Source organism: Echeneis naucrates, chromosome 8, assembly GCF_900963305.1.
Source record: "Echeneis naucrates chromosome 8, fEcheNa1.1, whole genome shotgun sequence".
Taxonomy (NCBI): Eukaryota; Metazoa; Chordata; class Actinopteri; order Carangiformes; family Echeneidae; genus Echeneis; species Echeneis naucrates.
Window position 1 is genome coordinate 9,793,543 of NC_042518.1, and position 13,878 is coordinate 9,807,420.

A 13,878-nucleotide genomic window follows, 5' to 3' on the forward strand; every position below is an offset into this window, starting at 1 on the left:
TGGTCAGTTGTTGAATTGCTTGAAACCGGTTAGTAACTCACTGCATGTTTTGGAATGCAATCATTCAGGATATGACCATAATATGTTTCACAAATGTCATCCATGTGAACAATCCATGGCACAAATCCAAGACAGTCAGGTGAAAACACAACTCAGCTCACAACAGTCAGAGAGGATTTCACCAAAGCAACCATTATAATGTACTGTATCATAGATAACATGTAGGCTTTTTCAGCATGTGCAGTATGCATTTTGTCAAAAATATGTTTGTATCTTGATCATGTGTGAAGATCCAGAAGCAGACCGCAATCCAAGAATTGTAGAATGCTAAATATGTTGCAGCCAAAAATAGATTAAAGAGCGCGCAGGACCTCTAATCTGAAAGATGAATTCTGGTGAGTCTGGAGATGTGTGGGTGCAGCTTGTGTGACAAGCTTTTGGAATAGTGATATAATTTTAGATTTGTTCTTGTTTCTGAATGTGTGTGTGCACATTCAAAGTAAAGTACAGTAAAGTATCTGCCTTCAAGTCAATAAGGTTCTCCTTGACAGTACTGGTTTCTTTTCAACTAAACAGATAGCCATGCCAACCAGTTGTACTTTAAAAGCGGCTTAATGGAGAAAGAAAAAAAAAAATGCAAACTTCATGGGCATGAATCAGCTTTAATTACATTACATTTTCCCATTGCAGACACTTATACAAAGTTAACATGCAAAGTACAAACTGTTATATCGATTACATTCACCTTCATGTGCCAACCTCCACACTTATTTTGAATTGTCTTCTTCTTATGTAACTCACGAGCATGTCAACATCTTGCACGTCCAATTTTGAGTGTAGTCTCAATACGGCAATGAAAGGCAACACTAAAGAAAGGTGTTGGCTCCCTGGCAGGCCGAGCTTGGTCTAATGTGTCCCAACCGCTGACCATCTAAAGGTTTCATCGTACATGGCACCGAAAGAATCCTCATAATGAAATGAAGAGATTCCAGCCTTGATTAGCTTTTCTAATGGTGCTGTGTGTTAAACACGGAAATAACGAAGTCATGATGCATCAGTGGGTCAGACAGCAGCGACCTTGATGCTACAGCGTGTAGGTGCACTGGGACCGGGAGAATAATGAGAATCTGACTGGTGCCTGATGCAGCTCCTCGCATCCTATCCCCCATTTCCACGGATGTCGGTTCCTCCCTCTCTCCTCCGGTCTTTGGTTGCCATGGCGATGACGTCAAGTTGCACCACCGATTCAGCCCAGTAGACGCTCTCAGAGGCGGCGCAACAAATCCCGGACCATCGCCAAGAGGAGCCTGCTCATCCTGTCGATCCCCGCCACCGCTCGGATTCACGCCTGCAGCCCGATCATCCTCGTATCAATCGGTCCAAAATGCGCGAAATTGTGCACTTGCAGGCCGGTCAGTGCGGAAACCAGATCGGAGCCAAGGTATTCCCTTTCTCTCTCTCTCTGCTCGGGTGCGGGGGACTTGCAGGGTGCAGGCATTCAGGCAGGAGCACGTCGGTGGTAGCGTTGATAGGAACTCTCTAATCCATCCTCCAGGAATTTTCTAGAAGGAACCCAATGCGGTGTCTCTTCCCTGTTAAAGCTCAGTGCAAATTAAGGAGATGAAAAAAAAACAAACAAAAAACCCACACACACATAACAAAACATTAAAATCGGACTTACAGGCGTTCATTTTATCTGTGATAACCTACACTTGCTCTCAGAATCCATGCACGTTGATTTGTGCAATACACAGAGATTTATGCCAAACAAAACAAAAAAAAAACGGCTGCAAACAAAATTGGCCTTGTATGTGTATTTTTTGCAGGCGCTTTTATAAACGATGGACTGTAGTAGAAATGTAACCTTATGTCTCTGAAGGGGCAGCCTCCCCTCCCCCTTCACATTTGTGACCTATTTTTTACCTATCATTTCTTCAGGAGCCAGTTTGTGGGGTTTGTTCTAAGCATCTTAAATTCACCATTTTGCATTTTAACAGTGGTGATTATTTTTGGTAGGTATAAGCTCTTAATGCTTAATACCATAATGTGATCTAATAGCATCGAAGACCCTGCTCCTTATGGGATTATTCCCATCTGCCTGATTACTCCTGCATTTCAAATTGTGTCTGCATTTAACCACAGAACGAAATGGATAAAAAAAATATATATAGATAGCTTTCTATACACTTGTTTTAGGCATGGTACCTATTTTCATCACAACACATTGTCCATTTATTATGTTTTGCCTTGGGGCGAGATGATCTCACTCCTCTACAACCACACCTGTTTGTTTTTCTCAGTTTTGGGAGGTGATCAGCGATGAGCATGGAATTGATCCCACTGGTACCTACCATGGAGACAGTGATCTCCAGCTAGACAGGATCAGCGTCTATTACAATGAGGCCACAGGTAAAGTACAAGTACAAGTATACATGTAACATGAAGTGCAGTGTCACCCCCCCCCGTTCTAGAGCTTTCCCACTTTAGAAATTCATTTGCATGCTCATTTGTCTGTTACATTACAAACATTATGCTTAACAAGCAGGAAACCATGGATCCCTTTTGCTTAATTTCAGGTGGAAAGTACGTACCCAGAGCCATCTTGGTGGATCTGGAGCCTGGTACAATGGATTCAGTCCGATCTGGTCCCTTTGGGCAGATCTTCAGGCCTGACAATTTTGTCTTTGGTAAGATACGGGAATTAAGTAACGATGCAGTCACTGATTACCACAGTTTTCTCCATCATCATATGAAATCTTAACAATCTTGACTTCAGGCCAAAGTGGAGCTGGAAACAACTGGGCCAAAGGCCACTACACTGAGGGGGCCGAGCTGGTGGACTCTGTCCTGGATGTAGTGAGGAAAGAGGCTGAGAGCTGTGATTGCCTTCAGGGCTTCCAGCTCACTCACTCGCTGGGCGGTGGCACTGGCTCTGGCATGGGCACCCTGCTCATCAGCAAAATTCGTGAAGAGTACCCTGATCGCATCATGAACACCTTCAGTGTGGTGCCCTCCCCTAAAGTGTCCGATACTGTGGTGGAGCCCTACAACGCCACCCTCTCTGTCCATCAGCTGGTAGAGAACACCGACGAAACCTACTGCATTGACAATGAAGCTCTGTATGATATCTGCTTCCGTACACTTAAACTCACCACCCCTACCTATGGAGACCTTAACCATTTGGTGTCTGCCACAATGAGCGGCGTGACCACCTGTCTGCGCTTCCCTGGACAGCTCAACGCTGATCTCCGTAAACTGGCTGTCAACATGGTGCCCTTCCCCCGTCTCCACTTCTTCATGCCAGGCTTTGCCCCCCTCACCAGCAGGGGCAGCCAGCAGTACCGCTCTCTGTCTGTGCCTGAGCTCACCCAGCAAATGTTTGATGCCAAGAACATGATGGCTGCCTGCGACCCACGTCACGGCCGCTACCTCACCGTGGCCGCAGTGTTCAGGGGCCGCATGTCGATGAAGGAGGTGGATGAGCAGATGTTGAATGTGCAGAACAAGAACAGCAGCTACTTTGTTGAATGGATTCCGAACAACGTGAAGACAGCCGTCTGTGACATCCCACCACGCGGCCTCAAGATGGCTGCCACTTTCATTGGCAACAGCACAGCCATCCAGGAGCTGTTCAAGCGCATCTCCGAGCAGTTCACCGCCATGTTCCGTCGTAAGGCCTTCCTCCACTGGTACACTGGTGAGGGCATGGATGAGATGGAGTTCACAGAGGCTGAGAGCAACATGAACGACCTGGTATCTGAGTACCAGCAGTACCAGGACGCCACTGCCGAGGAGGGCGAGTTTGAGGAAGAGGGAGAGGAGGAGGTCGCCTAAAACCTCCGTGCCCAGCTGCCAAAGCTCATCTAACCAGCTCCATCCCTTTCATCCCTCACCCTCATGAATTGAATGGCCTGCCATGCTGAAAAACTGTCACCACCTAGATGACTATTGCTCTAGTGTTAGACATTGATGTTAACTGATACAAGCGAAGCTCTTGGTTAAACTGTTTTTGTATGTTGTGAATGCACTGCATTATTGACACCCTTAGATCTGTCCTGTCATTGCCTTGCCAAACTCAACAGCAGGTGATTTTAACTGTGAAGCCTTGAAATTGGAGGACGATTAAAGTCTGATTAAAAGGCCACTTTTGCTGCCTCTGACTTTTAATTGAGTCATTTCATGTGTGATCTGACCTCATCAGACCTTGCAGCACCTCAGCGTGTGTTTTGAAAGATGACATGGGAGATGCTTGTAAACCTAAAGGTTGGACCCATTTTAAGGGTCAAAACATGAATATTGGAATCCATAAAAGTTTTCTTTAAACAATTATTCATATATCAAACGAAGCCAATGAAGGGTCACAAGCATGTGGCAAAAACACTGAAGGTCAAACAGATCATTTACAACAATAATGACTCATATTGAATGCTAAAGTGGAATCACCATTTTTTTAGGTTCTTTTCATCAGCTATGAAAAGTTCACCTAGTAACTCTTGCAAAATGTAGTTTTGGGTTTGAATCCCATATTAGGAATCAAAAAATTAATAATCATCATTTTAAAGAAAGCAATCAATACTGTGTGATCTCCTCAAATGAATAGAAATTTCCACTAGTGAAATCAAATCACAGTCACTGAACAAAGTAGTGTTACAACATAAATACATTAAACCCGGCATATAAAACTAACAGAGCTTTCATCGTAAAGCGGAAAATTGCTGAAAAGAAGTTTTTCTTAAAATAAAAGCCGACTGAAAACAGCTCCTATTTTGTGTTTGCCTTCTCCCTTCTCTGGCTTAGCTACAGTGTGGAAAGGCCCCCCTTATCAGTGTGAGGTTTGATGGATTTTTTTTAATCACGGCACATTTTATCCAGAACTAAGTCGATCAGCGGCTTAAAATATCAGTTTAGAAGATGAAAACAGCACACATACACACACACACACACACACACACACACAAAAAAACTTCCCATGATGTTTTCTCTGATTTAAGGCATATATTACAACTTTGAGCTTTAAAATGGACCATATAGCTTAATTTATATCATGCATAACCAACTTATTACTTGATTGGATGATGGTATTTGTTAACATACACCGTAAAGCTCATGACATTACATGGCTGTACTGTACCAAATCCATGGAAACCACAAAACACGTGTTAACAATATAAATCAGTGCTTAATTATATTCCCTTGTTTGGGTTTCAGATTTTTAGATGAATGAAACCAACAACTAAATGTATTCTACATTATAGATAACTGTTATCTCAGGGAGAGTAACAATGGGTCCAGTGTTTAAGTGACTTTCTCAAGTTCTCTCAGGGACCGAACTTTTCACTCTGACAGCCATGAGTGCTTATCTGCCTCTCTGTTTTATCATCCTAAAACACTCCCTGTGCAAAGACTTAGTAAGAAACTTGTTTATATTTGTTTCACACACTTTTAGGCCTCTATTTCTGGCTTGTTGCCCATGTCTACCAAAACGAAAAGGACTTTTTGAACATTTTTTGTAATGTTTAGCTACTATTACTACCTATTATACTAATGTGATGTTATTAGTAGATGAAGTTATTAATAAATATGCTATGGCATTCTAAAACATCTCTGCTTGATTGCATGGCATGGTTGATCTATTGAAGTGGCTTTTTTTTAAGGAATGCATCTTTAAATTAGTCTGATCATTTAAAGAATACTTAGACATGTAAGGATCTGCTTGTTTTTGAAGGGTATAACATTGTTATCAAATGATAGGTTTTATAAAATCAAGAGCTTTGCACTGTGACAAGATGTTCAATTACACTCATTGTTGGGCCAAAAATCACAATGGAGTTATCAAAGCTGTCTATGACCTAAATAACCTTGTGGTAAAGAATCTGTATAGATTTAGTGACATTGTTTCATTATACACTAAATCAAATCAAGTAAGTAGAGTATTAAGGCAACGTAAACAACAAGTCAACTGAAATCATTGGTCATGATAAAATACTGCTGCTCGTGTTTCCATGTGCAGAAGAAATGTTTAGAGCCTTGCTGAAATGTTTAATTGCCTTAAAATCCCCTGGAAGCTGAAGCCCTTGATGATTTGCCATTGTATTGTAGTCCTCAGTCCTACCTTCAACCTGAAGGATTTGTCTTTCAATCATCAGCCCAAAACAGGATGCTTCATCTTGCACCAGCGCTAATGTGCATGTGTTTGCAGCCTCCATCCTTCCAGGTGTTTGTTAGACCATAAAGAGCTGCATCTCAAATGAGTCTCTCCTCCTTCGGTAACTTTAGTGCATCTGGAGCTGCCACACTCCACGCACCTGACTGCTCTTCAGCACTGGGTCTGTATGTCCCTTCGGTCTGCCTCTTCTTTTTCACCACGCAGAAGAGCCAGCCAAGAACAGCCAAGACTATGGCCAGCACGCCCAGAGTGACTGTAGGGGCCACGATAGCTGCAATGTTGGGTCCCTATAAATGGAAAAACACAGGGCAGGTGTCAGTCTAACCAACCTGGACACTTCCTGATGTTATTTATTAAAAGTGATACATTTCACTCACATTTTCACTCGTGTTAGCGTTGTTAGTATTGGTGTCACTTGCAGGGGTGGTAGTATTTCCTGTAAAACAAATAGAAGCATCAGGGACACTAGCTAAAAGGCACATCACCCTGTGCAATGCAAGCTAATAAAGCCTGTGCATACTACAGCCAATTCAGTGTATGACTCTACTGGTAATCTATTGGGGTTGTACATTAACGAAAAAAATTCTTAAGGGTCCTTTAGAAGAGGATGGACGGCTTCTGTTTTTCTGGTTTTTAAGTAACCAGTTTAAGAAAATGGTGGAAAGTAAATATATCCATATAGCCATTATGTGGCATCCTGGTCTAAATTGAAAGAAATTAATATTATTTTGTGAATGAATAGTTTGTTAGACCAGTTTTAAGGTAACCAAAAGCAGAAGAGAAAAATAAAATAAATGGTAAAACACGTCTCTAAACTCCGACATTAAACATTGGCTTAAATATTTATTGAACAACAAGATGCAACATGTTAATTTGTAAGATTTAGAGGTTCTGGGAAGCGGAATTGTTCCTTCAAACAGAACCAAGTAAGCTCTTTCTGCCTGCTTCTAGTTTAGTATTGCTAAACTAAGCTAAAGAGCCGCTACTTCAGCCACACATTACACAGAGAAAAGGTACTGTTAAACTTTTCCCCCTATGTGCACATAAACATGCACGCATCATGGGGGTCATTAAAAACTATTGGGCTGAAACAATGAGTCACACCCCGAAAAACACAATGTCCTACACACCTAAACACAGCAATTCAAAAAAAGTTATAAACACATCGCTGCCTTTAAAAGTGTGTCTCATCCACATCTAAGTTAAACCCTGTGACTTAGACATAAGAAGAAAAAATAGGAACGTATAACATAACTGAGGTTGCTTATGGCCATCTGACTACTTCCAAGGATGATTCCATGTGATTAGTAACAATGACAACACGAAAGTACACAATAACTGCTTGAGCGGCAGAGTGAATGAAGATGGGGTGGGCTCAGGAATGCAGAGTGCATTGCAGCTATACAGTCAGCTGAGGCAAACAACACACAAACACACAACTCTCAAATCTACTGCTTTGTTGTTTTGTTTTTTTTTTCTTGTTTTAGGCATCACAACAACAAGACTCTCTGAAAAGAGTACATTATTATTTTGGAAACTAAAGTAAAACCTAAGACCGTTTTCTTAGTCAATCATTCACAGGTGCAAATAGTAAACTCTGCAAGGACAAAAGTACAAACAGATAACAGAGGAGGAGAAGGGTGTCACAGGAGGGGGCAACCATACCCCCCCTCCAAAAAAAAAAAAAAAAAAACTGACTCAGCGTGAAAAAGAGGTCTCCTGTACATGCAATAGAAGATCTGAGATGAGACTGGGAAAAAATATGTCTCTCTCTAATGTAGCACTACATCTCTCTTAAAATGTTTCATTTCAATACTTGCTGAAAAGCCAGTGCTTAGTGTTTCAGATTTGCTCTGGAATGTCTCCTGACATGTTTTTTTATTTATCATTGCAAGATTTAACAGTGTGTATGTGTGTGTAGGTGTGGTCAGAAGGATGTTTTATCTGTGAAGGAGGTGGGAGTGAGGATTAAGAGATGGTCACTGACTCACCCCACACTGGATTGTGGCTCAGTACGAGCAGTAGGACACTCCTGACCACAACACCACGTAGGACCGGCACATCCGAATACGGTGCCATCTCTACCCGTGGCCAGCTGGGCTGACTGAGGGCAGGCTGGGAGTAGGTCATCAGCTTGGGTCCATCATTTCATCAACCTCAAAGTTCACTATGTGGATTGAACAGCTGAAGACATATTATAGTCAGTGATGAAAACACAAATGTGCTTTTGTCTTTAAAAATTCACCACTATAGACTCTTTTACTCTGAGGTTTAGTGACATAGTTAAAACCATAAAGCCACTGAGTCACACATTCAGCCTGATGTTGAATCACCATAAAACTTCTCAGACCACATGAAAGCTATAAATATCACGGATTAAACACAAGCCTGCAGCTTTAAATTTCAACCTCCTCATTTGTTGTGTTTACTAAAAATGGGAAATGATTTGAAGTTTAACTTTCCACTTAGTTAATAAGCACATACCCGTGATCCAGCTGTGGTCAGGTGGTCAAAGCAAAACGGCAGACACACGGAGCAGGTTGATTCCTCACGAATGAACCATGTTGCTTCCGCCTCACCTTGGCAAACCTGAAACTGCAACAAATGGTTTAGTCCGCCGAAAAAGTCAGTTAACACCTTAAGACATCAATGTAAAGCAACGGTTTTCGCAATAATGATAGATGAATGACTAGATGATTAATAGATCCTTCAGACTGCCATCGACTGCCACTGGCAGTTGGTGTTTTATGGAAAGCAGTTTTTTTTCCTCGTCCAGTCTTGGTCACATGGTTCAGTTTCGTGTTACATTACCTGGGCGCAGTTATCTATCTGCAGCGGAGCACACAGATCCTCCTTTGTACAAAGCCGAAGAAAAACGCAGCTTTAGTGAAGCAGAACAGACCCGGTTCCCCTGGTTGCCCCCCAAAGACAAAGAAGAAAGAAAGAAAGAAATCCCTGAAATGGATATTCTGGATAAAAAGCAGTTCTATTTGTATTTCCGATTTAGATTTAAACTATTATTCTAACAATAGCCAACAGAGTGATGCCAACCTGCTGCACAACACTGCTTGACTGTCCTGTGCCCAGCTCTCACCTTGTAACCTGTGACAGCGGGGGCAAGAAATAGCGCCTCCGCCAGGTCGAATGACCCCCCCCCCCCCCCAACACGAGAAAGGATATGGACATTCCTGGGATATTTGGAGGGTGAATTTGGCTGCCAGCTGGTCCACTGGTCTCTAATCCTCACCTAATCGCCCCTGATCAGACTCGGAGGAGGGTGGGCAAAGAAATAGTAGGCTGCTTCAGGCCTAATCTGTGGTGGTCGAACAGTTTTCATTTGGAGGATGTGTGAGGGCACTGGGGCGTTTTATTTTATTTTTATTTTTTCAAAGGAAAGCCATTCTTCTAATATTACAGCAGTGAGTCAGCCAGTCCACGCCTTCTCTCCGCATATTTTTTTATGTTTTTCCCTTGATAATATTGGAGATGAACTCTTTGCTATTATTATACTATAGTGTAAAAACATTTCTTTTCACACATTGGAATATTAGACATCACACCCTCATTCCACACAATATTTTTCATGTCGGTGTACGCTTATTCAGTTCCACATTTCATCACAAATTTGTTTTGGCTAATGTTAAGACAGTGCATGAGCTATTTTTTTTCTGTTTTCACTTTAAGAACAAGCTGATGAACAGTTTATAGGCCATTATCATTTTGTAATTTTCTTTCAATTGTCTTTTTGTTTTTAACGCAATTATGCTCATATAAAACCCTTGGATTGACTTGAGGTTGATAGATCAGAGGTTTCAATAACGTTGTGCGTTTTTCGTGGAAATAGTTACAGTAAACAATGGAAGAAATCTGCCGTCAGTTTTTAGAAAGCCACTGGAGGGCCACTAGAGGCAATTTGCCTTTTCTAATGAAGGCGGCTCCTCTACCAAACAGCTTACCGCTTGCCGTAGTCGCGGCAGGACAGGCAAAGCGGCGGGAGATCGGCATATTTCTTAGCAAATACAATCTAAACCGTCCATTCTGCCTGGCAAATGAGCGACTAGTGAGCATTGAGTCATACAAAATAAGGCTAAAAGTTGAGTGACAGCGCGAGTGTTTGGCAGGTAATCCCGCGGACGCCGGTTATTCGGTCTGTGTTGGTGTAGTGTTGCTTTTAAAGCACTCCCCGGGAAACTGGTTTGAACGTTTGTTTTTTTTTTTTTTTTTGGTTAGCCTCGTTTTAGCGCCCCAGCAACAATGGCGAAGGTACAGGTGCTGAATGTGGCTGTCCTGGATAACCCAAGTCCTTTTGGAAATCCTTTTCAGTTTGAAATTACGTTCGAATGCATGGAAGACCTCCCCGAAGGTAGGCGCACAGAAAAACTATCACAATGGGGTCTCCGGGGCCAAACGGAGAGCATGGTGCCCTGTCCGTCTGTGTAAGATTGCTAATGGCTAACCAGCAGCATTAGCTCTAACGGCTAATTTTGGACGGAAAGTCATCAGCGTCGCGAGAAATGACGTCAGAGAGCCAGGAGTCACTGGCGGAGTGAGGGGGACAGTTGCGCTGAATGTGTCCCCCGTGGTGGACACACGATGGAAAGTTAATCGTCCAGTGAAACTTATTAATTATCTCCTTTGTACAGTTATGCTAATAGTGTGACATTTCGGAGGTTACACATGCAGGTGTGTGTTGTGAGAGTATTTTTCAAGTATATAAAGTGACATGAACATGTTTGGACGCAGTAGATGACCAAGTTTGATTTCGATTTATTCTACTTTAACTGAATTTAAACTCCAAATAGTTGTGCCAGTTACAACTCTGTGTTCTTAATAATAATAATAATAATAATAAGCAGAAGTCATCTGGGGCTTCATTAAAGTCTTTGTATCTCTTCTGAAAAAGGTATGCATTAAGATAAATGAACAATAAGTAGAAATGAAGCAATTAGTTTCAGTTCTTCTTTCAGTTGTGTTTGTTTTTTGTTTACATGATGAAATAACAGTGTGAGAAATCTCTTATTGAAATTGGACATTTTTCTGTTGGTCTATTCGGTTCATGAACCAGTTCTGTCAGTATTGAGCATGTCTTCTCAGATTTTATAATGAAACGTAACTTCACTTTGTTTTTGTTTTTATAGACCTGGAGTGGAAGATCATCTATGTTGGCTCAGCAGAGAGTGAGGAATATGACCAAATCCTTGACTCTGTCCTGGTTGGACCTGTACCTGCTGGGAGACATATGTTTGTGTTTCAGGTGTGTTTGGTAGGGCAGAGATCTGAAACAGCACTTTTGTTTGGGCATATGTAGATTATAATGGTGACAGAAATACTATAGTTCACTAAATTATATTACACCATCATTGCTGACCATTGAGTTTTGTTTTTGGGTTGGTTTTCTTTTTCTTTATAACAGTGCAAGAGAGATGTCCTCCCCTGCATAGCTTTTTAATTCTTCGTGGAGTATTTTGAAAACATAAACACTTAAAATGTTTCTGTGGGGCTATATGGGAACATAAAACATCTCAGATACCTGAACAGTGCAGGATTAGGCTGTGTTTACATAGACCTTTGTACTGCTTACAGTTTAAAGCTCAAAAGTAAAACAAGGTGTAACTTTTGATGCAGCCCCATTCTTCCTTTGCTGAATTGAACGTATACTGAAATTTTTTGTCTTTGTGTGGTTTCACTTCTCAATAGGCTGATGCCCCAAACACTGGATTGATCCCTGAAAGTGATGCTGTTGGTGTAACTGTAGTGCTGATTACCTGCACATATCGTGGCCAGGAATTCATTCGTATTGGTTACTATGTGAACAATGAATACACAGACCCTGAGCTGCGTGAAAATCCACCAATCAAGCCAGATTACACTCAGGTATGACTAATGGTTTGTTTATGGATAATCTTAGTTCTCATCCTATTTCTAAATTAAATGGTTTTAAGACATATTAGAATATACAATAGAATTCTTTTTATTTGCATTAAGTGTATTGAGTGCAGAATGTTCTGTCAGTTTTGAATGAATTAAATTGTTTTGGGGAAAAAAACCCATGTGGAATATACTTTTAAATAGATGTTATTGTTTTGGGGGTTTTTTTTAGCCCCATGAACCTAGAATAGTTGTAGCTATCAAGCAGTAATTAGAGCTTTTCATTCTGCTGTCCTTGCACTTTGGCACAGATACTAAAATGTCAAGAGCAATTGATCCTTTACAAATAGACAATAATCTTATCCAATCCTCAAGATTATATAAGAAGTAGAAATAGTTCTATTCTGTAAACAGTTTTCTTAATTCTAGTGGTAACGTCAATATTGAAATGTGATTTTTGCTGTAATGACAAAGGATTTGGTTTGTAGGTGTCAGATTTTCAAGGTGGCTGATATTTGGAATGAAACCTTTCACTCACTGGTGTAAAAGCAAATATGTGGATGAGGGATTACAGTGTTGACAGTTGCAAAGGTGCAGTTTTATGTAGGATATGATATGGTTGATGTGATTATTCACCGATGGAGAAATACCATTTGGTACTTTCTTTTCTAGTATGGTATAGATTCCAAATAATATTGGCTGTATTGCCAACTGATGGTAACATGATACAAAAATTAGCTGCATATATTGGGAAATTCCCCAGTCATCAAAGGTTTTCAAATGCAGAAATAATATAAATCATGTCTCTATTAGATATATGCCTGAAGTTGGCTCAGATCTATTCAGTAGTAATATGATGCAATATTTATGTATATTCCCTGTTTTCTGTTTTAGCTCCAGAGAAATATTCTGGCATCAAACCCACGTGTTACCAGGTTCCATATAAACTGGGAAGGCTGTGCAGAGAGGATGGAAGACTCTGAAAATGTAGATCCCACATCAAATTCCATGCTCCCTCCATCCTGCCTTCCAGGCAAGGCTCCACCCCTAGGAATACTACCAGATAACTCTATGGATTGCTTATAGAAATTACCCAGAAGAGGAGGAAATGACCAGAAAGATAATAAACCTCAGCAAGAGTCCTTATTTTTGAAGAATGCCCGTGGACATTCTCATGTGGATGTACAAACATCTTTGCCTTACAGCTGCCCATATTTCCGAGGCTTTTTGTCAAAAATGACCTCTCACCTTGGGCTTCAGAAAAGTATTCGTTCCTAGGAAGATATTAAACAACCCAATGGAGCAGTCATCACGAATGGCTGCAAATTTCTTTCCATGATGCTGAAAGCAATATTGAAATAGTTAAACCCATGGAAGGTAGAACAGCGACTGTAAAATAATGCAGCTGAACTGAATCCGAGCAGAGTGCTATGGTGTGATTTTCTTTCCTTCCTTCTTTTTCTGTTGGTGCAAAATGGATTTGTACCCATTTAAGAGGATTTCAGCACTGAAGCAATAGGCAAAGAATTTGCAATATGTTGCTGTACAGGAATTTTGAGACTCTGCTGGCCAAATTCTCTTTATCTGTTTCAATTTGTGTTCAAATTCCTTTTGCACTTGTTCCTTTTGACCTGTTCCTACTTAGATTGTGAAGTTTCGGATGGGCTTTGTATGATGCGACTGTATCACTTTCTCCATGTTTTTTTTTTTTTTTTTTTTTTTTCTGTTTGCAATTTTGGATTCCAAATAAAATAACATTGTGTTTCTTATGTGTCTGTGTGTTGGTGAGAACTTTGCCACTAACTCTAATTATTGATTTTCCCTTTTAACATATTGATGGCAGA

General features: G+C 41.0%; 3 protein-coding genes across 11 annotated transcripts; 2 read left to right on the plus strand and 1 right to left on the minus strand.

The window, feature by feature from the left end:
* The first annotated feature begins 715 nt into the window (after window positions 1-715).
* On the plus strand, window positions 716-4,138 carry tubb4bl (tubulin, beta 4B class IVb-like). 9 transcript variants are annotated; one of them, XM_029508678.1, is made up of 5 exons: window positions 716-1,441; window positions 2,301-2,409; window positions 2,577-2,687; window positions 2,777-3,125; window positions 3,600-4,138. In XM_029508678.1, the coding sequence occupies exons 1-5, from the start codon at window positions 1,385-1,387 to the stop codon at window positions 3,832-3,834; spliced, it is 861 nt and encodes a 286-aa protein (XP_029364538.1). In that variant the 5' UTR covers window positions 716-1,384; the 3' UTR covers window positions 3,835-4,138. The 9 variants fall into 9 exon arrangements, with proteins under 9 accessions (XP_029364538.1, XP_029364539.1, XP_029364542.1 ...); XM_029508679.1 differs by having other exon boundaries at window positions 2,777-3,093; window positions 3,595-4,138; XM_029508682.1 differs by having other exon boundaries at window positions 2,777-2,899; window positions 3,626-4,138.
* crb3a (crumbs homolog 3a) lies at window positions 1,672-8,926 on the minus strand. Its single transcript, XM_029508718.1, has 4 exons — window positions 8,651-8,926; window positions 8,158-8,350; window positions 6,544-6,602; window positions 1,672-6,453 (listed from the first exon to the last, which is right to left on the minus strand). Exons 2-4 carry the CDS (start codon window positions 8,294-8,296, stop codon window positions 6,244-6,246), a joined length of 408 nt encoding a protein of 135 aa, XP_029364578.1. The 5' UTR covers window positions 8,297-8,350; window positions 8,651-8,926; the 3' UTR covers window positions 1,672-6,243.
* A 1,223-nt stretch (window positions 8,927-10,149) lies between these two features.
* asf1ba (anti-silencing function 1Ba histone chaperone) lies at window positions 10,150-13,751 on the plus strand. The gene is made up of 5 exons (XM_029508715.1): window positions 10,150-10,287; window positions 10,397-10,529; window positions 11,305-11,420; window positions 11,864-12,040; window positions 12,929-13,751. Exons 2-5 carry the CDS (start codon window positions 10,421-10,423, stop codon window positions 13,118-13,120), a joined length of 594 nt encoding a protein of 197 aa, XP_029364575.1. The 5' UTR covers window positions 10,150-10,287; window positions 10,397-10,420; the 3' UTR covers window positions 13,121-13,751.
* The last annotated feature ends 127 nt before the right edge of the window (window positions 13,752-13,878 follow it).

Coding starts and splice junctions, on each gene's coding strand:
- tubb4bl (XM_029508675.1), top strand. CDS start 1,385: ATGCGCGAAATTGTGCACTTGCAGGCCGGTCAGTGCGGAAACCAGATC. Junction 1,442..2,300: donor GAAACCAGATCGGAGCCAAG/GTATTCCCTTTC, acceptor TGTTTTTCTCAG/TTTTGGGAGGTGATCAGCGA. Junction 2,688..2,776: donor GCCTGACAATTTTGTCTTTG/GTAAGATACGGG, acceptor TCTTGACTTCAG/GCCAAAGTGGAGCTGGAAAC.
- crb3a (XM_029508718.1), bottom strand. CDS start 8,296: ATGACCTACTCCCAGCCTGCCCTCAGTCAGCCCAGCTGGCCACGGGTA. Junction 6,603..8,157: donor GAGCCACAATCCAGTGTGGG/GTGAGTCAGTGA, acceptor TTTGTTTTACAG/GAAATACTACCACCCCTGCA. Junction 6,454..6,543: donor ACGCTAACACGAGTGAAAAT/GTGAGTGAAATG, acceptor TTCCATTTATAG/GGACCCAACATTGCAGCTAT.
- asf1ba (XM_029508715.1), top strand. CDS start 10,421: ATGGCGAAGGTACAGGTGCTGAATGTGGCTGTCCTGGATAACCCAAGT. Junction 10,530..11,304: donor CATGGAAGACCTCCCCGAAG/GTAGGCGCACAG, acceptor TTGTTTTTATAG/ACCTGGAGTGGAAGATCATC. Junction 11,421..11,863: donor GACATATGTTTGTGTTTCAG/GTGTGTTTGGTA, acceptor ACTTCTCAATAG/GCTGATGCCCCAAACACTGG.